Source organism: Apium graveolens, chromosome 5 (assembly GCF_009905375.1).
Source record: "Apium graveolens cultivar Ventura chromosome 5, ASM990537v1, whole genome shotgun sequence".
NCBI classification, from domain to species: Eukaryota; Viridiplantae; Streptophyta; class Magnoliopsida; order Apiales; family Apiaceae; genus Apium; species Apium graveolens.
Window position 1 is genome coordinate 213,819,752 of NC_133651.1, and position 24,610 is coordinate 213,844,361.

The window sequence follows — 24,610 nt, forward strand, 5'->3', positions numbered from 1 at the left end:
TTTTATGAGTAAAACACGACTTAAAGTGGCGTTTTCAGTTTAAAACACGACTTGAAGTTGCGTTTTCAACAGAAAACGCCACTTGAAGTTGCGTTTTTAGCTGAAAACACGACTTCAAATTGCGTTTTTATTAACACAACACGAAGTTGCGTTTTAAAGTGACAGTTAGGGTCATTTTTTCAGAAAATGACAATAAAGGCCTTTTACTGCTAAAAAGTGACCCTTGAGGCCACGTAAATGTTAATTCATCACTGTGATATCTGATGTTATATTTTGACAAGATTTCATTAGTCTAAAAGATGTTCTCGACTTTGTGTTATTTTAACTTTAAAAGTGTTAATCACGTGTTAATATACTACTTAAAAATTCAAAAAAAAAAATAACGTATATAATATTTACCAGTAGGCAGTATTCTAAAAATCCCCGATTAATCCTTAAAAAATATTTGGCCGATCTATTTTTTGAAATCCGATTAATATTTATAAATTATTTTTGAAATATATATTTCATAATAAATAAGGTAAATATATTAAATATTATTAAAATAATTAAAGATATCCGATTTTTGTTCCGATTAATCCCCGATTTGCCGATTAATCCCTAATCGGTACCTAAACCGATTAGTACCGATTACCGATTTTTACAATCATGCCAGTAAGTAGAAAATTAATTATAATAATTTCATTAAAAAAAATTAGAACCTTCTTTTATGAAATAACCTTTTGAAGTGATACGTAAATTTCTCTAGTACCAAGAATCTCACTTTAGAGAGATTATACTTTAACAGCATATACGGTGAGGCTGATGAAATGAAATGCAATAACAATGCGGCAATTTGAAATAGAGTATGCAAGGGAAGACTGCTCCATTCGCACGTGAGTGAGATCAATAAACATCTACGTCAATGGAAAAATGCTTGCCGGGGAGGATAAAACAGTTGATCCACTTGAGTTCTGTTTTTCCTTTATATTGCTTTCATAATATATACCAAAGTATACATCTCTCATTTTCTTTTCCTACAAAATTTCTCGATGCAGCGCACTTTACACGAGTCGCAAAGGAAGGTTAACTAATACTAATGAAAGTCGTCTTAGTAAAATTCGACAGTGCCTGTTACTGTAATGGGTGGATCAATCTCAATTCTAGTAGCCTTCCCTTCAGAAAAAAGCTGTGGCAAATTATTAGCTTCCTTGGCGGCAATCCCTTCAGCAGTCCACAACGTGACATGGGGCCATACGTTCTTTGATATTACCTCTTCACCATCAGAAGAACCAGGACGTCCTTCCAAAGCAGCCAAATTATCCGAGAAAAATAGAGCAGTCATTTCAACTGGGACATTCTGATGGAGAACTGAACCATAGTTGGCTACAGCTATTACTCCATGACTTCTCTTATGAGCAAGAGTCAAATGGGCCTTCTCAAGGCTAATAGCCATATTTTTGTCTTTGAAGAAAGCATCAACATTTGAATTCTTCTCAGCTAACTGTAGAAATAGCAAGGGTTGATCCCAGAGTTATAGATAGAAAAAAATTATAGAGCTGCGAAAACAGAAGGGAAACTAGGACACAATTTCTTGCGCATCAATTTTTATCTATTTGCTTGGTGATTCAAGTGTAATTAAAAGATACCTCACCCATTGAGTAAACAAGGGAAGGATAAAACAGTCTACATATGAGCCGACCATTTTAATCGATTTCATAGGCAGAAAATGCAATGTATATTTATGTTCAACTGCAAACTACTAAAAAGGATGTAGGCGGAAAAGGGCAAAAATGTAGATGCACACCCTTGATTACTTGAAATCTTCAACTAATATGAGCATTTGAGTGAAGGTGCCAAGGGTCGAACCTTCAATTACAGACCTTATGTCTCTTAACATGCAAGATGTTGACAAAAGTTGCATTCAGCATATGGGGGAGGGAGAATTCAGTATTGCCTAAATACCACACAGATGTACACTACACGCACGCAAAAAACTAAAGATAAATATAATTCCACAACCTTACAGAGACCATACAATGAACAATTGAGTACTGAAGAAAGAGTTCGTCACTAAAACAAGCAAAGCAAACACTTACATTGTGAAGAAGACTTTGTATTTCCGTAACAGGGATATTAACAGCTGCAAATACAATGTTCCCCAACTTCCTTTTCTCAGTGTTCGGTGTTGTAGTCGGTGCTGTGTAATCTCCCTTCACAATGCTTTTTAATTGTTGCAACACTTGTTTAACTGTGGACTCAAATGGAACCTGTAAACACAGAAGACATGCTCAATGTACAAATATCAATAAGCCATAAACGCACACAATTACCAAAGTATTAGCAAACCACTACTGCATGTACTTCTTCCTAATACTTCTAGCATATAAGTTTCACATTTCATACCAATATATATTTGTGTCTTGGCTGGGCAAGGTCCATAGTTATTGACACCCTATTCTGGGTTGTTCAGTAGGGAAATGACGTGTAGACGATGTCGTAGCAATCCTGGTTGCAGTAAGAGTGGTGTTTTAAACCATAGTATCTCTAGTAATAAGCAAAATTCGGACCTGAATAGAATTAAGATACTCCGCATTTCCAAATAATATATCTCGTAATTGCTTCTCCCATTTAGTCCATTCTTGTGCGTACGTCCCTTTGGTGGAGTCCAGTCTGAGGGAGAAGCAAAATCGTTAGAGAAGAAGCTTCAAAATATGGGTTTTTCATTACAAATAATATGGAAACAAAAATTATTTTTGCACTCATTGCAAGGGCATCAATTCTTTTAATTAAAAACTTAAAACTAAAAGATATAATCTGACCAAAAATCAACTTGAAAAAAGATATAAATCAGCAATAAACATAAAACAAAATTTGAAAAACTGAATGTCCCAATTAAAATATATGGCATCTTATACATCACACATTAGCGAAAAAGACAAGAGAACCGCGGTATTGGGATAGGTTGATTTTGAAGTTGGTCAGTAGTAGCAATATTAGCTTAAATCCCGTGAAGAACATGAACTGTTTATAAAGTACCAGATATATAACATCTATACAAAGAAGTAGAAACAGTACTATCCCTAAGACCCTAACATATAATCTTATTAAACCCTCACTATAATCAATCTGCGCATATCATATTATCTAAGACGATCAAATGTATAACACATATATGACATGATCTAATGAAGTAATACCAATCAAGTAAGAATTCTGAATCTTTATTTGCCTAAAAATGGAACAGACGTGATAACAGAAACTCGACTGAGAAAAATAACAATGGCACCAACCTCCCATGTCTGTTAGAGTGAAGCTTGTACAGGTTTATTCCCTCCTCCAAAGTGGACTTTATTGATTCAGGTAACGGATTCCTTCAAATGGTAGAAAAAAGAGGAAGTAAACTGTAAGGGCAACAAATTAGAGTATAATAAAGGCCGTAGCAATCAGAATTGAAGTGCTGAAAAATAAAGATCTTGCATCAATCAGAATTCAGAATGCATGCATTAGGTACCAGTTGGTTAATCACCTAAAGGTATATAATCGAGGAGAAGACAATTCGGATATGCAGTAGCAAAAGAAGTTTAGGGAATGTCTGAACTATGGATCGAGTAAGATTTGACTGTATTCTCTGTATGATTTAAACCTCCAAACCTAAACATAAAACCTGGGCCCCTTTTTCTCGACAAACTACAAAAAAATAACTAGACTAACAAATCAGAAACAGATCGGTGCAACATCAATGATAAGATCTAAATTAAATCATTCTAACCTATCAGGCTTCAGAAGAGGCATCTTTACAAGTGAGCCAAAACGTTCTATGAGCTCAGCCTCAAACTCTCGTCGATTCTGATGAACATGAACCGGAAATTAGGATATAAATCACACAATATAAACATAGCAGGTATTATGAAGTATCGAACCTTTCCATCATAAAGGTTGTAAAAAACTAGCAAAACATAGCAAGCATTTGGAGATGCCTTGTCAAGATTACCCTGTGAACCAGAAAGAAAACAGAAGGTTAGTATATAAGAGTTAAAGAGCAATTTGAAGACTTATCAAGCTAGAACAAACCGGATGATTAACACGGTTGAGCACACGAAATGTAAAGACTGCTAAAGCATCAAGGGAGAACGGATTAGTTTCTGGTCCTGCAATGAAAAAGCATTATATTTCAGATTACAGCCCAATATAAAAAAATTATAACAAAACATAATTGAAGATAAAATCAACTGAAATATAGAGTACAATATAGCTGGATAAATAATACTATATTTAGCTCTAATAAGCTTGTGCACGCATTAGTAAGCACTTGTTTACATACAATATGATAATACACACGCAAGAGCTCAAATATAGAAATGTAAAAGAAACACATATAAGTTAGCATCCAGTATTAGAAGAGTTGAACTATTCATGTATGACAAACACATAAAGGACAGAAGAAAAAGTACAAACTTTTTTGGTACGGTTTACTATTTCATGGCACCTTTATTAAAAAATTAGTCCCGTGTAGAATTAAACCTAAACATTAGTATACCAAATAACACATATACACAGAACCAGATATGAAGCATCCTTTGCAAGAGATAACAACAGGATAACCAGCAATTATAGGACTGGTCCCATGAAAGACAAATGTCTTTTTTAAGTTTGAAATGGATGAAATTATGCAGCATTTAAAAAAACGATGAAACCGGATCCAAGGGTGTCGATTAGCCCCAGAAGCCAAGATCCACAAATCAGTGATCCGTCAAAATTAAGAAAGGATAGCACACTAGTTTCAGAAATAAACAAATACAGTAATTAGTTAAATTAACCAAAAAAATGCACAATACAACCTTCAGAGTCGGGGACAACTGGAACAGCAGATGCTTTGGTGCTTCGGCACATGCTTTCAATCTGTCAAGACATAACCACGGCCAATGTTTTAAAACTGTATCAATCATCTCTTTCATATATAAAACTAGATATACATGGGCCTTGCATATAAAAAAATTCAGTAGTTAAACTAACTAACACCCTGCTCCCGAAATGGAGATGAAAGCAAATGAAGAGTAACTAAAGTGCTTTCATCCCAATTTTGGAGTGGAAGTATGCTGAATTTGCATAAATTTCCACTTGCTTTCGTCCTTACTAAAAACCCAGGAGCACAGATATGAGTGAAAATGAAACTACTTTATGGCCTGTTTGGGAGCTTGAATTTCATTTGAAATTTTGGATCTGATGAAATGACATGTTTGGATACACAAAAAAGGTTGGATTTGAATTTCATTTGAAATCCAGGACATTCAAATACTAGTATAAAGCTCAGAATTTGAAATGATACCTTAAATAATGTCATTTGAAATAAAATACTTGTTCCCAAACGCAATTTTACTTACTTTTTACTTGCTTTCCTCCCTTTTTAAAACTCGGGAAAAAGAACAGAGTTTAAACAAATCAAGGCAATGAGCTGAAGTAGCCCACATATGACAATGTCTGATGTGGAGCATAAAACTAATAAAATTGAAAAAAATTAGTATGTATATATTTATGTTATTGTGTAGGAATAAATTAATTGCTATATATTAGAGTTTAGTTATATTAGTTAAAAAAATAAATTATGTATTATAATGGTAAACTACGAACGGATTTGTTTAATTAGTTTTCTTATCATCAGGAATTGACTTGTTCGACAAGTTTTAGGCTTTTACTCCTACATAAGGAGCGCTAGTAAAAATTCTAATGATTTTAGCTTTTAAGATTTTACTCCATAAAGTTTTAGCGTTAGATATTCTGACCAGTGACCAGTTTGTCAAAAATCACTAAATAATCGACAATTCAACTCATTAGAATGTCGAAAGCGCCACACTCAACCGTAAAGCATGTGTGATCTGCTGTGGAAATCGTCTTTAACCAGTCCCAAATGTAAACATTGACTTCGATTCGTCTCAAATCTATCAACGCCGCATTTGTAAAATAAAATTTTGAGATGCAACAGTTTACCAGAAGTCTCATTAGAATGTCGACAGCTCCACACTCAACTGAAGCATGTGTGATCTGCTGTGGAAATCGTCTTTGACTAGTCTCATATCTATCAACACTGCTTTTTTAAATTTTTAAATTTTGAGATGCAACAGTTCACCTGGCACTGCGTGAAACTCAGGTTTAATTTTATTTTATTATTATTTTTTAAAAATATTCCTATACTGTGGTTCAGATTTAAGCTGGTTCAATTATTGTTCATTTTTTCTGTAATTGGCTTTTCTAGATGAACATGTGACCCAAAAATTGATAAGCACAAAGTTTAGAAAAAATAGGAGTACCACAGTCGGATAGGATTTCGACCTAACTCATTTCCTTGCACCATATCAAACTAAATATGCACAAATTAAAGTTATTCTCACTGTAAAAGAACTAGAGGGATGAAAGTGGGGAACAATATCTGACCTGTCTCCAAACCTCTTCATTTGGTGCATTCTTATCAGCAAGCATGATAGAATAAGGTTTTTTCCTGCGTTGTTCAGCAACCTTCTGCCAGTACTTTCCTATTTTAATTCATAATATTGAAAGAAAGGAAAAACATTAATCAGATAGAAAGTGGAACAGAAGTACCAAAAAAGCTATATGCTGATACAACTAAACCATAAACCCCTATGAAATTCATTTGACTGAGCAGTTGTCGAAATAAAGTACACTTCATCATTTGATGGGTAGAGAGGTTCAAGTTAAAATCATTTCACAAATAGGCGGAATAATTCAAGTTTTTGAAGGGTCCATAACTTCTACTTGCTTTTCTGAGTTCGTCCTGAAAAGATCGTATCACGTATACTAATATGCTTAACCTCATTTAGGAAATAGAACTTAGAACTTGATACCATCCAACTTGTCCGTCTGTATAATTTAATTAATAATGTGTTTCATCTACCTGCAGCACACACAATTTTTCAAGGAAGTAAATATAAATCAAGGGTGAATTCCAATTTATTTCCTAGCTTCCTATTAATAATATTACCTATAAACATTGTGATGTTTCACCAATTTTGAACAGCTTGATAACTATGAATATAGATTAAAGCTTGGTGCTTGTACATATCTATCAACTCCATGTGCAGAGCCTTGGAAAGTTTCCTTACCTCCTAAATCTTTGTCCTAATTCAACAAAGTTTACTTTAAAAGTTTCATATCTAATCACTAGCCCCGAGTCCCTCATAGGCAACATTTAAGTCCCAAACTGGAAAAATGGGAATACTGTCGAAGTGTGAAAATCCAGCTTACATCCTCATGAAGTACGCTTGAATAATCCGCAGATGTAAACCATATGCAAGTAGTACGGGGGAATTTTTTACCAAGTAATGAGAATATATTTGAAATATTTATACGTGTTTCTGGTACCAAGACACTAGACAATGAGTACATAAAATTTTATCCAAGTTACAGTGTTAAAAGTTTCAATATGACCCTGTATGTTGCTAAATTAAGTAACAAATAAAGTAATCATTATATATTATATATGAGAAAACTGCGCTTGAGGGTCTCAGGGAGTTCTCCGGAGGTTAAACCATTTACAATATAAAACGAGAATGGCAGATTTGAAGATATAAAATATAACATATGATAATGTAAAACATATAAATAGGGGCCAGGATCAAAAGAGCTTACAACATGAGCCTTTAATGTTTATTTAATCAACATCACACATTTGATTGTTCTGTTTCCGTACACAATGTCTTTGTGCAGCTGCACTACATAGTGCATTTCTGATTTTTGTAAGTTATAAAAATGGTGTTAATTTGCAGTTCATGTATACTATTTTCTAAAGAATAAATTGTTATTCTACATAACACAATATGTTTCCCGGTCTTATAAAATGTTAAAAAAAACAATTATACACAAAAAGGATATTTTAATAATGAAATTATATAATTTACAAAAAGATTTCATCTTCAGCAAAAGTACAATTTTAGTTCTAAGGTTCTAAGGTTAAGTTGTTCTAAGTGGAACTTCACGTTATATACGACCAGGCTCAGGTTATAAGACCAATACCTTATAATAGGTATCATAACCCAACCATATATATACACATATATTACCTTATCGATGGTGTGTGTGTATCAATTCTTTTATTTAATAACATACACAATCAAAATTAAACTTTTAACATTTAGACTTTATACCAAGTATTATGCATTCATTGTCCAATACCAGCAACATCTTTAATACTTCAACTAATGCTCTTTATTTGGTATACAACTATACAAGAGGTTTGTTTTATATAGAAATATGCACACACTCCGATACTCTTCTTCCTCTCATTTCTAATAGTTTATCATACTGATTTATAACATATATGGAAGCAAATGTAAGCAGCATGAGTTCAAATGATGACATCAACCTTAAGTCATGTCACTGTAGAATTCTGGGGGGCTACTTTTAAAATTCCTATATAACATACTCACCTTCCTCTCACTATATCTATATAGATCATCACACTAGTTAGTAAACATATAAATAATGTAGCATCCAAGAACGGCTGGAGAGTGAATCTGAGAAGCGAGAACTACACAAGCCCATTTTAGCATATAGAAATTTAGGAGATAGATATTATACATGAATTATCTACTGGGTAGAGGGTGCAGTCGTGGTATGCATTCTCTGGATTCTATAGAATTGTAAGTGTATTACTGATATATAAAATTAAAATTCGGTCTCCACTAATCTAAAACAACAGCAAACAATATTTCCCTCAACATGCCATCAATACCAATTAGAATATGAAAAAAAGTGTTCTTCCTCTGTTACAACTCTCACACCAATCAAACCTTAGACACTTAATGCAATCAAACCTTAGCCACTTAATGAGGCTTAAGACCACGCCCTTTTAATTCGATGAGTGATGACAATTGTTACAGAGTAGATTTCAATTTAAGAATCCAACAGCATTCAAACCAGTTATGCATGAAGTTTCATGTACAGATGTGCTAGTGCAAGCTAAATAACTTTCTTAGACATCGTTTAAAAAGTGTCAAATTGTTGATATTCCTGAGCAGTAAAACGCACCTTTAACAAGATCACCCATCAAACTATGAACTGGACGATCATCCTCTAGTCCCACTGAGGAACTTAATATTTCCTTACACAGAGCAGATTTGGCACAGCCAGGTATTCCTAAAAATGAAATAGTAAGACTTGTTACAAGAATGCACCAGGCTAGGTACAAGTCAAAACAGTAAGCTAGTATTGAACACAAAACATGCATCTTTAAATTTCATTTACAACATAATTGTGGAATAATTATTAGCTACAAGATTATAAAGGGGCTGGATTATTATTGTTCCTGTTTACTGCGAATAGCACAAATATTGTAGGCTGACACATTCAGTATCCTCTCTATAATTATAATTTCCACCACTCAAAATTGAATGGGTGGTGGTCCTGGTGGCAACTGGTCCCTAAGAATTCAATGGCTTTCTTACTCAATACCAAAGAAGTGGAATTAGGAAGTTCATTTTGGCTAATCTGCTCTGTGTGTTCACAATCAAGCAAGTTGACAAGTTCAATAATACCAACAACTTCTGAAAATATAGCAAAGGCATGCGTAAATTCTCTCAGCTTTCAGATATACAAGAAGTAAGAACCTAACAGCAGGTGGCCAACCATGATAATCAGCCACAAAGTTTAAAATATGGACATGTATGTTGCCCTTTTATAAGGTTTGCCAGTACGTGCCGTATTTCACTGCCAAGATTTCAGAAAAGCTCATTGCAATTTAGCTGCACAACTAAACTATTCAAGGAATTAAATAGCAAGGTCAGAGATACCCAACTACATTGCATTACACAACTAAAACAGAAATATACAATAATCAGTGAATGGGGTTTGCAGCTAAAAGCAGTTAGAGATGCTATACAACTCCTTGGAAGTACACTACGTGCGTATATTAATATGTTATGTATATAGAAGTGAAATAACTCTGCTTACAAAAGCTAGACTGACTAGTATTCTAGTAAAAGATTGGCCAATTCAGGCTGGCTAGAATGTGCTACCTGGAAAGAACACTATCAGACCCTCATTTTTTCTAACAGCGTCCTTTACTACAGAGGGACTGGGGCTTGATGGTGCTACTTCCTTCTCTTTCTCAAGGTCTCCCTCTTCGTCTCTGCCTCCATCAATTATGGCCATGAAATCTTCAGATCTGACCACGTTTCCCGCAGCTCCTATTAAAGTTTGATTCTGTGGACTGCTTTTGGCATAGTTTTCGAGAAAAGGTTCCACCTCAGTAAGGTATATGGACGATGACAGCTGCTTGTGTCCATGCTTCCTCCTTATGTAGAGAGCCCTAAATTATAGCAGCTAGTCATCAGTCCATAAAGAACAGAACTAAAAATATATAAGGAAGAGATAATATAAGACGCTAAGATACCATTCATCGAGCATCTTGCTTAGTTCCTTCTGCTTAACTGCCGAAGTATTCCATATCTTCATTTGCCTAAATTGATAATAAAGTCGTCATCAACAGGGTAATATCAACATTTAATTACACATTTTTTCTAGAGAAAGTTTAAAATTATTTTTGCAAACAAATTCATAAAGATAGTTGAACCACAACTTTTCTCTTGGTCTCTTAACGAGTCTAATTATGTAACAGAAGTACATACCATGGAGGTCCAATGTAAGGAAATCTAACAGATTTATGAAAGTCCATAACATACAAGATAAATATCGAGTCAAGTTAAAGCCAATTACAAATACTACAGAATAAGCACATCCAAGAGAACACAAACATTAAAATTAAACACAATCACACTCCAAGTATCTAATCAATGATTTCCAAATTTTTTGAGGATAGATATGTAAACTCAAATGATATAAGCTCTTGTAATAAGAGAACAACAAATAATTCATATTATCATCAACTGAAGTCAGCCTTCAAGCAAACAACAAAAAAACAAGTTACTTCATATGAAATAGCTCTTGTTCTTCCTTGGCAATGTAGAAATTTTACCGCATGTAGTAAGTCTTGTAAGCAGCTGGACCTTCCTTGAACAGAATTGATAAGCCATTTCGAATAAGAAAGGTTCGCAACTGAAGATCAAAAATAAACAATGCAGAATTAGTATGTGCATCATAACAAGAAAAATATGAATACAAATTTTAATGACAAACGTGGCAAAACTTTAAACTAGTTTTTTGCGGATAAAAAGTTAATAAACAGCAACACATCGATGGATAACATGAGCCTCGTCATCATGTAAGGAGGAACCAACTACGCAAGCAAATGCACCTTGTATGTGACAAATTTCATCTTGATCATAAGATTTGCATCTTCATCTGCTAAACCACCTTTTTCGGATTCATTGCTATCATTGACATGGTTAGTCAGGTCTACACAGACCTTGTCAACTTTTGGACCTCCATCCTCAGTTGCCTTGAACAAATTCAAGTCAACAAAAAATCCTGAAAAACCATAATAAAATCATAAATCAGACACTGTATGATCACTGATTCTGTCTTGACAGCATTATTGCATGTTGCATTTGATTTTAATAGCACATATATCAGGCATCAAGTGCAAATAGTTGGACATTGACACTTCAATCTAAGCTTACGAATATTTAGGTTTACACATACATGACAACCTAATCTGATCAACTGTAAGTAGCAAGCTATTCTCCCCACATTTTTTCCAATTTATCTCATATTCTACTTTCCATGTTTACGAGGATCATCCATCAACACTTCACATATTCTGTGTTATTTTTTCTCCATTATCATCAGAAATACTTTTACAACAATGCCAACACCATATAAGAACCCAGATAATGAAACATATTAGTCAGTCAATAATTAATTCTGTAGTGTTAAATTATGACTGCACACTCACTTGGTTTTTGATAGTGTTAAATTATGACTGCAAACTCACTTGCTTTCTGTGGTGTTAAATTATGACTAGAAACTCACTTGCTCCCTATTATTTGGAAGTGGATTTTTAAAAAAAATCCATGAAAGGTATAAGAACTACTGAAAGAGGAAACAGGCATATTGTTCACAACCTTGACACACTGAAAGATGCATCTCGGTACTTTGCCTACACATAAATAGGTAGATATCTGTTGTACGCGTTTCCTCTACTATTCTTTCCCACTACAGTTCTTGCTCACCTAACCATCAAAGATATGAGAACTCCAGGGTCACGCATGAAGTTATTAAAGTCAACCAGCCTAAACATAACTACTAATAGGGAAATTATTTGATATCATGTCATCAGACCCCATACCTTGGTGATCAGTATCTCTCTGTCCATTGGACACTTTTTTGGTTCAAACAGAAAAACACTTCTTTGCTGAGAATGCCAGGAGAAAAGATAAAATCATGTTCACCACCCAAAAGCCTATCAAATTATATGCAGACTCTGGCATGCACAACCTCTGATTATGCAATAATCAGCCAGATAAATTTCTAGCAGCATCATTGGAACTATTAATATTAATGCACCATTTTTATCGATGGTGACAGCTTTCCGTAAGTGAATGATGCCACGCTAATGGTTCATTCTCAGACATGTGCAAGGTGCAAGGCTTAGTCCAGTCTCAACTTTAGTTTTGCATTACTATATGTTTCGATGCAAAATTGTGATTCCTTTGCTCAAGAGGAGAGATGAAATTCACTTAATACAACATTAACATTCCATAATAAAATCCAGCTAGCACCAAAGTAGCTAAAATACTAATTAGCATTTTTTTTTTAAATTTTAGTGTCCATCTTCAATAACTTTCAGTAGCAAAAAACAGATAATAAGATCCACATATCATTTATCAGTAGCAGTATCAAACTTAAATGCCTGATATACCAGACTAAATATCTACTTGATCACTTTCAGTTATAACTCATTTGACTTACATAGAAATAAGCTTAAACAATACAGATGAAAGCGATATGAACATATTTGAAAATTACCTCGATATAGTGGCCACAGTCCTGGGTTGTTCCTGAGAAAATTTGGAAAGGTTTGATAGATCAGCATGGCATACATGAAAAGTTACACTTATAACCATATTTTAGTTGGTTTTTCTGATAAGACACTTCGACGGCAAATCGAAACTTAGATTGATGGAATAAAAAAAATGTACCCGACCTCATCTCTTTCTGATAGCGTCGAAAAGCTGAGTCACTATGCACATGAATCACCATCTTAAATTGAAGGTTGTCGCGGGAGACTGAATTGATTTTATGAAAGTTATAGTAGCACTTGAAAGCAGCAGGAAAACGCTTCTCTCTCATTAGACGAATCATTTCCTGGTACAAGTACACAAGTAGTTAAGATACGGAGGATGCACCTTACAGGCAAAGAAGATATGGGAACTTCAGTTTTATAGTGAGCCAACATATAACAATTAGAGGAATGCATGCAAAAATTTTATATAATTCATGGCCCTACAGTCATCAAGATAATAGTCGGACCTGAAACTTGGTTGTTGAAAAGTCGGATGGATTGGATTGTAGAAACTTTGCAAGAATCGACCGATCAGCAATTCTGGAGTGTGAATTTGTTCCTTCCCTTCCAAACCAATCGACAAAATTGGGGCAAAAGGAGGTACCAACATGCTGAAGGAGCGCTCTGATTTGCTGCAGTATTATGCAATTAAGAATAAGTTTTGAGGTTTGTACCTTCAGTCTACCTTGTACATGAATATTAGGCTTATATTCCATTATAAATAATATATATTTCACAAAGAACTTTACCTGCTTTTCATCTGATCTGTTTGCAGCACATATCTCCCGCAAGCTAGGACCCAAATCAAGGTCAACTACAATACAATACCATATCATGTTAGAGATAGAAATTACCTAGAAAGCAGGGATTCTTCCCTGGGATGAAGAACTACGTATCCCGTACGTACTCAGTGCGGGGGTGCGTACGGGATACACCACGTGGCGTGTCGGAGCGTTTATGGGTGGGGGTGCTTGGGGGTGCGGGAAAGGGGGTGCGGCAGTGGCATCTTTTGTAAATAATCAACAGTTGACTTAAGTCGAAGACAAATAAAAACAGCGCTGAAATTGCCCGATTTTCTGGACAAATGGACAGCTTTGGTAGTGCAGCCTCTATTGAAGATAGAGGCACCGAGGATCCTAAAATGTGGTGGCTTATATATGGAGCTTCAGCTCCAAATCTCCAAAAAATAGCGCTGAAACTCTTAGGACAGCCATGTTCTTCCTCTTGTTGCGAAAGAAACTGGAGTACCTATTCTTTTATCCACTCGGTTAAAAGGAATAAGATTTTACCCACTCGAGCGGAAGACTTGGTTTATGTCCATACCAATCTCCGGCTCCTTTCTAGAAAGAGTGATCATTACACGAAAGGGGAGACTAGGTTGTGGGATGTTGGAGGTGGCCGTTTTGATCCACTTGACGGGGCTGAAGAACTTGAGATAGCTACTCTTTCTCTCGATGAGCCGGAGATGGAAGCTATGATTATTCAAGAAGATTAAATTACTTTTGTTTTTCTTGTTATTTTATGTATTGTATTTTGGGTTTTAGGAGCTAAAGATGAATAATTTCATATTTTGGACTATATATAATATATTTAATATTATAATATATGCCGTATCCCCCCGCACCAGAATCCCTATATTTTCAGATTTCCCGAATTGCCGTACCCCCGCACTCGTGCTTCATAGGAAATTACAAAACCATAACAGTAAATTTCCGTTTTTACGTACAATACATTAGCCAAAAAATAAAATAAGACCAATTAAACCAGACAATGAAGCAATTCATCATTAACGCAGATGAAAAGGTGAGAAAATTTTAGGGACATCATCATCAGAGAGTGGTTTTGAAACCACAACAGTAATTGTGTGTTTTCACGTACAACAAATTAGCCAAAATTAAAAGAAGACCAATTAAATCAGACAATGAAGCTATTTCATCATTAACGATGATGAAAAGGTGAGAAGATTTTAGGGGCCTCGTCATCGGAAAACAAATTTTGAATATATTTTTCAGAACTATTCAAAAAGAAAAGGACAATCTTTAACTTTGTGACTTCACTATACTAGATTACCCACCAACAGTTTTCTAATAAGTTTCTTATGATTGTTCTTTAGCAGGCGTAGCCACAAACTATTTAATACAACTTTTGCAATGAAAACAGAACTAAATAAAACATTAAACCCCACAACTGGAATTTTTATGTCATTATGCATAATGATGCTCTTTAAGGATTTGTGCAGAAAATCAAAAAACACCCACTTCCTAAATTGCTTACATGTAGTGGACACTAGCATTCAATTCAAATTATACAACAGGCTTTTAAGAGATGGCTTAACCAACTATCTAGCTACTTCTGTAATCTCTCATCTGCGTCATGCACTTAATTACCTCTAACTAAAACATTTTGCAACTACATGAAGTAAAATCATCCAAAATAAGAATATAATTTTGAATATCATCGAAGGAGGGGACCCGGGGGGAGGGGGCAAATGTGAGTTACTGAGAAATTGATCTACAATAAATCAATTCACCCTCGAACTAGCTTTACCTCCCTCTAGTTGATATGGAGGTGAATCTCTCAGAACTTGCTCCATGTATTTTGAACTTTCATAGCTCACAATACGGCCTACCAGCCCTTCCAAAATTTCACCTTGAACCTTTATATGGTTTTTAGAGCCTGCATGAAATTTTTGCTAGTTCAGTATTCTCATACCTTTACTCGTGATATAAGCGATAAAACATCCTGTCACCAGGATTGAGGAAATAACGTAACAATCAATATTAAACAGCAATTGATATTTTCTATTTACACATATGATAGAAAAGCAAGTTATGAAAATCTGTCATGTGCTACTTGCTACTCCAATTGTTGGGTGAATTCTGTTGTAGCTTAACTATATCACGATCAGAAATAAAAAAGTCAACTCCCTATATATGCCATGGTAGCTACTTTTTTTGTTTTCGCTTGCAACTTTATTTATTTTATTTTTTTGCTAAATCACTTGCAACTTTGAGATTCTGGCTAAGTGCATTGATTTTGCTTTCTGAGCTTTTACGTAATTCGATAAGCCTTATATCTGGTGTTACTGTTTTTATATTCTGGTGTTTTAACAAAGATAACTAGCAACACATTCATAAAATTGTAGAGTAATCATTAATCAATGACCAAATTTGTAGCAGTTCTAGCTATTGCCAGATCTTGAACCTTTTAAACATGCCAACTTCTTAAATATAACTACATATATACAATGACAACAAAATGTAGCGATTTTCCTTACTGCGTCTTATTTTTATATGATACAAAATAGTTAATCCGATCAAATCAATAGCCGTGGGATTTATAAGATAATTTTCCGGAGTAAATTTAGCTTTGCTTATATACTATTCTATATCAAACTAAAATAAAGTATCGCTAACATTCTTGCAAAATATTTATATTTAATTACTACCTAAAGATTTTTAACATGGGTATAATGCAAGTTCACATTAAGGAATTCCCTATGGTAAACTATATGCAACTATACGATTTAATGAAAGTAGTTAGGTACATGTTACTTTAGGAGATCACTTGGAATTTAGAGACAATTTTAAGAAATCTGTGACGCACCATACTGAGATTTTGACATGTCCAATGAGATTAGAGCACAAATTTGGGGTTCCCAGGGAGGCACGTTTGAAAAGCATCGATTGATAGGCATTTACTCATGGAAATACAGTATCCATATATAGACCTCATGAATAAGAGAGTGAAGAGAAACCAAAGCATGTTAGACCTGACAAGCGGAATGTTTTTTATGAATTATCTGCTTGAGTAAGTAGAAGGATGAGAGAACAAAAGATAAACTGTGCTCCTTCCGTCCCATTTATATTGGCCACAATTCCAATTTTACTTGTCTTAAAACTATTGCCCAAATTCGATTATATAGAAAGTAAACTGTTATTTATGTTAAGTTATTTACAAATAATGTAGTTATTTGGTAACTATTAGTGTATTTAAGATGATTGAATAAAACGTGGAACTTAATCGATGGGCAAAATAAGTGGGGACAGGGGGAGTATTTTCTTCCAGGTCAAATGCACAGAGTAGTGATATGAAGTATGAATGCTGTAGCCTAGTCATGTAAAACACAGTTCAATTTGGCATAACATGACAATTACCTTTCCACCTGCCACAGAAGTTTTCACTGGGTTAGAAGAGAAGAAAGGTACTAGCCTTAGAGTAAGTCTAGAGTTATCCTTCTATGTAGTTCCCTAATTTGAATTATGGTTTTTATATCGAAGTGCCCATCATTCTCGCCAAAAACTATCAAGTGACTACCCGATCTCCACGGCGACTCATTTTAGCCACTAGAATACTATCTACATCACTATGTTAAATCTTGAAAAATAATTAACAGAAAACTTAATGAAATCCTAATCAGCAGATGATGTGTGAGCCACATGGATTACAAAAAAGAAATAGAACCGAAGATTACAAAGAAATATAAAAAGATTGTACAAAACACATCATCTGTTTGTTAACTTTTTCATATTCTTTCAACATTTAACGAAGTTATATATATATATAATGATTATAGTGGCTGAAATGAGTCCTAGTGGAGATCGGATAGTCACTTGATAGTTTTTTAGAGAATGGTGGGCTATAATAACTGAAATCAGGGAATTGATGTTGTGATGCAGGCATTTTAAACCTCTCGACTTAAAATGACTCCAAAATCTTCATATATTAAATCTTTTCTTTACAGATTACTCATTATTTCTATTGATAGTGGACGTGATTTCATAATCAATTGTGCTTGTTTTATTCTTCTGGCACTTATTCCATTACCATATTAGTCATTTAACACTTGTATTTCCTTCTGACTTTGTATTATCGTGTAACATAGGCTCTTAGGGTGAACACCAACGATTAAGAAACTAGAGCATTTCAATACATTAAAATTTAATAATATGAACTGTCATGCTATTTTAGGTTTATAGCTGAATTATACATATGTATTAGAGTTTTACCCCTGCTTAGCACGAACAATAGAAAATGTAACCAAATGATCAGCTCTCATGCCAATATATAATATTCGAAATTATCTCTCTCTTATTTTCTCTTGTTTGATTATATAGGTCTTTTAAAAGAGGAAACTTAGTAAACACTATTAGATTTGGTAATAAAACTGTAAACGTTGGTTAATCAAAAAAGAACAGTCGATAGTAAATATTTAGTGTGAGGGTTTGCCTAAAAACAATCGTAAATTTTGATTGGTTAATTATGTGATGTCATAGACTCGGGTCATACAATAAAGGATTAGTAATTTTGCTGATTTTGTGGTAAAATTTTATTAAAAAAGGTTACATCCACTGATCAAGAAAATTTCAAACAAATTTATCATACAAAAGAACATAGAACTCATTCAATATACGAAATTAAAAAATAAAATCAACATTAACTATTGATTAACTAGCACTAATAACTTGAAATTAAAACAATCCATCTTAAATTGTAATAGTAAATTCTAACTGTAGAAGTCTTGTGACATACTTAACTCTGATCCTGTACGAAGCCACATCAAGATGTAATTTTGTTTAAGGTAATTTGTTAGACCCTCGATCATAGCAACAAATCATAGAAAGCCAGAGAAAGTTATGGAACTACAAATGTATCAGATACGTGAAAAGAAGGGAATGTGAATGCATAATCAATGGGTCAACTGTATATCATGGTGTGTGGGTCAGAATCGGAAGCCTTAACAGATGAGATCATGTGGCAGATTCTACGCATTTTAGGAAAGGATTTGCTGCATCATTTTGGGGAAATGAAGTATTTAAGCTGGCATCTAGGTATAGTTTATTCATTCGGTTTTTAAAAGTGTTTCTTGTAGCAAAGAAGCTCTGCCCCGATGGTAGAGCACCATCTATTGTAATTCTGGTGTAGCATCAGAATACATATTTCAACTGTTTCAGTTCCATTTCAATAGAACGGATATTGTTTTCTCTATCCTTAAGTAAAGATTATTCTGAGTCTTGACATAGTTATATATAAATTTATCATAATGAAAAATGTCTGAATTTCAACATATACAATATTTAAGACCCATATTATCCTGTCTTCTTACAGAATTTTGGCCATATATGCCGATCCAGTAAGGCAGTAAACATCTACAAATGTGTCTCAATGCATGCGTACAACAACTCAGCCAAAGAATGAGTATTCAATGCACTAATACACATAATATGCATATTCTTCAAAAGGAAAATACTAGAAAACTATGCTGAAACACAATTGTGTATTAAGGGATAAAGAACGAAGAATTTTCAGTGGGCTTTTGTCAGCTGTACTAAAGTCGAAGAAGATTGAATTCATGAGATTTAATATCTTGTGGCTAAAATTGTAACCAGGCTGATGATGGTTATTGGTGATTACCAACTAATTGGAGAGAACAGGGGCTTCACTGATCAGGGGGTAAACATGCTCATCATATTAATTGATATGAACAGCAGATTAAGGCATGTTTGCCCCCCTTACTGACGAATATAAGGGCTAATTTTGGGAGAAAATTTCACATTTACATAGTATTTTTCAGTATTAATTATTTAACAGATTTTAATATTTCCTTATTTGCATAAATAAGTCACTTATGTCCAGAGAATAAGTACACATTTACTTACTTTTTTTAGAAATAAGTTACTTATTTCTGAAAAATATGATAAGCCAAATGGGGTCTAGGTATGAACATTTCATATTTTCATATTTCGGACTACATAAAAGACGCCCATAACATGTGTATGGAAGTTAGGAAGGGCTGCATATTTGGACGGGGTAATTTGATTATATCTTCCTTTTAAGAGTTAAAAGGGCCTACACCCTATCATGTATCATTATTCCTAATAATAACAAACTAATTAATTAAGTTTATGAGCAAACAACTATTTGCCAAAGTACTTGCTAGAAGCTGAAGGATGCTTCATTACCCCGCCTCTATGACTTATTCACAAATCAGAGCACGTGAAATGATAAATAATTATTCACAAATCAAGAACAATGTTTGCAACATGAAAGTTGAAGTTTAGCAGGGCTTCCTTTCTACTGAAATATATCTACATGCACACATTATTAGTCGTACTAAGATCTATGATTTCTACATAAGAATACCCTTTTAGATTCCAAAAGAATAAGGGTATACCATAAATAGGTAAAAGTGTAATGTAGAAATTAAGAGATCAGGATGGGTAGTATACACTAAACAATTTTCGTAGTTCACTTCAAGAACTACAATTAATAAAATTGGTAGGTTTTGGAACAAGAGGGCATAAAGGCCTCTGGGTCTCACGGTATCTCCCTCACTCTCTTTACGTGAGGTCGAAGGTTCAAACCTTGTCTTTTGACAAGGTAGGTATGTGAGTTTTCAACACTTTAGACGAGGTGGGTATGTGGGTGTTCAATACTTCAATTACAAGAAACAGAGCAAGCGGGTGACCCAAAACCATGTAACCGGAGCAAACAGTTGCTACACTTCTTGAAATAGACTATATATTAAGACAACTGCAGTTGAACAGTTCTAGCCTATAAATATATACATATAAAATCTTACCAGGTATAGATATATCTGCAACTTCATCTAGAGCATGGCATACAGGTGTTGCAGTTCCTTCTTCACACAGTGCATCATACACAGCAAAGAATGAGGTTACTGATTTCCTTTTAAAACAACAGAACTGCATATCAGAAGTCATAACTTTCGTTTGTATCAAGATGGTTATGTTATTAGTCCAACTGGCAACATATGAACTAAATAAATTGCAGTTCAGATGTTAGTAAACTAATAATGGCTTGTTAGTAAGATTTGTCAGTAAGTCACACTTTAAAAATATACCCCAACCCTAAAAAAAATACAATAAATGCGCGCGCACACACACAGACATCATAAGAGAGAGTATCTAATAATTAAGAATCAGGCATATAGCAATTTTGAAGCTTCAAACATATAAAATATAGTTGTAGCAGCGTACGTATTTTTCACTTAGCAATTTTGAAGCTTCAAACATATAAAATATAGTTGAGAGTTGTAACAGCATACTATTTTTTCACTTACTGCATAGTATTACGTTTGTTGTCTTTCAGACCCATATTAAGATAAGTCTATCCTGTTGCTCTCTAATTTACATCAGAAAAAGCATATAGTGAATAATTAAAGTAGCTTATTGCTTAGTAATATCTCAACATCAATAAATATCCTACATAACCAATTTTGTTTAACATATACAGTAAATGATAACTATAAGATAATCAACTAAACAATTTTTTTACATTTCATGATTAGAGTAAGGAGTGAATATACTCCGCCATAACTTTAATTAGTTAGCCATAACTTTATCCATAACTTTAATCAAAACTGATTACTTTACAACTAGCTGTTTACTCTATTGAATACAAAAATGGTGGTCACAGTAAGCTTTCAAGCACTCGAGTTAGAGATGTACACAAAGACTGGTCTAAGAAAATACTCTTTGAAATGGATAAAAAATTAAAATTTTAGAGATTAATCTTATTTAAAAATTGGGGTGGTCCAATATGTATCCCAAGTCTTCAAGCCATTTAATTTTGAAGTGACAAAACAATACGACCTAAGCAATGGAAGATAGAATTGTGGCCGAATTGTATGGAAGTTTCAATTGAAATTGGACGTAATTTTTAATTGGAAGGTCCTCATACATAACCAGAAACATAATTACACTTGAATATGAAAATCAACAACATATATAACCATCATTATCTGCACTTCATAACAGAATCATTGCCCCTCACCTTGTCGAGAACAGCCAAACATGATTTGTAGGTAGACGCCATTTCCTGCAAAAAGCAATTACATCCGGTGTTGAGTAGAATCGTGGTCTACCCTTGCCCAAATCCGTCACTGCAGTCACTACAACTGTCCAAAGGAACAAACGACTGAAAATTAAGAAACCATAAGATCATTGGAACGTAAATCCTTTCAACAAAATTAGGGGTAAGAGCAAAAAATTTTGAAGAGAGAAAGTGGAATTAAAATTGGCAAGCCATGATAGAGTTTGTAAGGAAATTGAACAAGTAAAAGTTAAGCATTATCTACAAGTTCCGGTTCAAATTTGTACACATATAAAGTACGAAAATCATGAAAAAGGAAATTTCTTTTGCTGAATGAAAATTTATGGAATTTTTGCCTATAGTGGTACACACTTTCATTCAATATCACTTAAATTCATTCCCTCCAACTTGAAAAAAAACAAGAGAGTAAACTACAAGCTATGCACATTAAGTCTCCAATTTGTGCATTTTGTGTACATGAAGTTTAATATCTAGAAAAAAGCATGCTAGGTTCATGAAAAAAATTGATACAAGAGTGATCAAGTCTTTTAACACTAAGGTAACATGTAGTCATGTACAACCTGTTACTGCATTCTATTTTTATATCTTTTAATATTGATACTAAAATGTTGTTAAACATTATAGTTTAGACTTTAAATTAATTTGTTTTGTAATGGACAAAACTTGCCAAGTTGGTTTTATCAAGTACAATTAAATTAGAAAACAACAAATATGTAATATGGATCAAATATAAAAATTGATGGAAAAACAAGACACAAAATATAAAATACATATAAAACATTTAATATATAATATGTACTTTAAAAAGTAATCCATTTTCTAACTAGCGAAATATAACATATATTTTGTGTTACATATAAAAAGTTCAAGTTAATAATGGTCTCCATAGAACTCAACTCTTAAATACATACATACATACATACATTCATACATACATACATACATATAGTCCATAAAATTAAATCCCATATTAAAGACCAGAAAAAACAAACTATCTTCCTTCACAAAAATATAAACAAAGTTCACCAACCAGACTTTCAAATACTGAGAAGTAAAAAGGCAAAAAGAAAAACAAATAGGTAAAGAGGTAATTTCAAAAAATCAAGGTAGGCTTTAAATTGTTTAAAAAAAGATGAGATTGTGTTATGTGCGTAATGAATGCAAATTTACTAGAGGGGAGAAAGAATTGAAAAGCCTATTTGCATACATATGTGTATGGCTATTATGTAATTTGCACGGAATTGAAGACTTGAGTTTTTGCTAAATTAAATTTTACCCACACAAAATAAGGGACCCGGCATGTTATGTAAAATAATATATAAACATCTCATCTCATATTCTAATATTCACCCAATTTCAATGAACTTTACAGCTCCTGGTCCACCCAACCTTACCGTAATCTTCAAGAGGACGTTGTCCATGATCTCCTAGAACAGCAGTCACCAGTTCCATAGATATGCACATGCGATTCCTCTGAAATTATAACACGTATACTGTTTCCAAGTTAAAATCCAGAAGAGGAAGGGAAGAGAGAATATGTATATATACAACTGGCATACTTGAACACGAGCCGATGTTATGCCGACAAGTCAAAATGACATAAATCCAGATATATATTATGGCCAACAAATAAAAGATATATTAAAAAAGGGCACCAACAAAACCGTCGCACTTTCAGATAACTACATTGAATATCCGTACCATATGACACTTGTGATATCTATATTGAGTATGAGCACCAAATGACATATTAATATCAACTTAAGTCTTAAACATATTAAAGATATATTGAAATGTGAACCAACGGAAAAGTCGCACTTGTGATAACCAAGACTAATGGCAACGATGACCAAACACACAATGTTAATCAATTAGTAGAGAATTCAAAGCAATCATGGATATTTATGGAAGGTAGATACTCTTATCATTTATCCTAAGCATGCTGTAAATTGAAGAAAACCAAGTGAGTATGCTAGAACTGCCCAAACTAGTCAAGCTAACCAGTAAGTCTGCTGAAGACTTCATTATAGGTTTCATACAATTTGAGGTGGCCATACTGCCATGTGAAGATGTTGCATTAAATTTCTATAGTTATGTTTATGGTTACATTAGTTTTGAAATTATTCTTGTCAAAATACAAGGTTAATAAGGAAACAAAGGATAAACATGATAGAAGAAATCAATTTTTTTCTTTATATAGAACTACTTAATAAGAAAAGATAAAATGCACTTTTACACGTGAAAGGGAATTCTGGATTTCAATAATGGTAGATTTATAATAGTATTATTTAGTTAGAGAATTTTATAATTTGATATATCTAATTGCCAAAGAGAAGTGAAAGGATCTGCTGTCAACAAAAATGTGTATTTCCACCCATTAAAAAAATGCTAACAATTGGTTATCGTCATGCACGAGGAACATGCAGTTGTTTAGCCCTAGATTAGGTTTTATTATTACCTTAGGATACAAACATATTCAATCTCAGTGTCTGTCTACAATGTAACTACATATATCATATTAAGGGAGATCCTTACAAATAACGCATGGATCAAGTTGGAAATATAACTAAAGTTATGTTCTGTTCACTCTTTTTTGACTGCAAGGACAAGTTAGAGTTCTTTCCCTACAATAGAGATGTAATAAATGGTTTAGTGGCCTATATTAAGTAACAAGAGAAGGGTAATTATGTATCTTCATTTTGGCAAGCCTGTGAGATAGTCGACAAGTTTCTCATGATATACAATACCCCTTCCTCATTCACAGCAATAATATTTTCAACCTCTAAAAAATTTGTTTTG

General features: G+C 33.7%; 1 protein-coding gene across 3 annotated transcripts in view; it reads right to left on the reverse strand.

Moving 5' to 3' along the window:
• Positions 1-926: 926 nt before the first annotated feature.
• Positions 927-24,610, reverse strand: part of LOC141724801 (tRNA ligase 1-like) — a 29,284-nt gene continuing 5,600 nt past the window's right edge. Inside the window, exons 6-27 of one of the 3 annotated variants that reach the window (XM_074527072.1) lie at positions 23,206-23,284; positions 21,752-21,875; positions 20,538-20,644; positions 15,503-15,631; positions 13,705-13,769; positions 13,423-13,587; positions 13,097-13,257; positions 12,919-12,950; positions 11,246-11,418; positions 10,967-11,046; positions 10,385-10,450; positions 10,008-10,300; positions 9,022-9,129; positions 6,412-6,509; positions 4,821-4,881; positions 4,054-4,130; positions 3,903-3,974; positions 3,752-3,828; positions 3,273-3,353; positions 2,550-2,652; positions 2,079-2,249; positions 927-1,483 (exon numbers count right to left, since the gene is read on the reverse strand). In XM_074527072.1, the coding sequence (XP_074383173.1) occupies positions 1,091-1,483; positions 2,079-2,249; positions 2,550-2,652; positions 3,273-3,353; positions 3,752-3,828; positions 3,903-3,974; positions 4,054-4,130; positions 4,821-4,881; positions 6,412-6,509; positions 9,022-9,129; positions 10,008-10,300; positions 10,385-10,450; positions 10,967-11,046; positions 11,246-11,418; positions 12,919-12,950; positions 13,097-13,257; positions 13,423-13,587; positions 13,705-13,769; positions 15,503-15,631; positions 20,538-20,644; positions 21,752-21,875; positions 23,206-23,284 (2,715 nt within the window). In that variant the 3' untranslated portion in view covers positions 927-1,090. Of the gene's footprint in view, positions 1,484-2,078; positions 2,250-2,385; positions 2,653-3,272; positions 3,354-3,508; positions 3,670-3,751; positions 3,829-3,902; positions 3,975-4,053; positions 4,131-4,820; positions 4,882-6,411; positions 6,510-9,021; positions 9,130-10,007; positions 10,301-10,384; positions 10,451-10,966; positions 11,047-11,245; positions 11,419-12,918; positions 12,951-13,096; positions 13,258-13,422; positions 13,588-13,704; positions 13,770-15,502; positions 15,632-20,537; positions 20,645-21,751; positions 21,876-23,205; positions 23,285-24,610 lie in introns of those variants that run through there. The other 2 variants (XR_012576901.1, XR_012576902.1) reach the window with 2 other exon arrangements.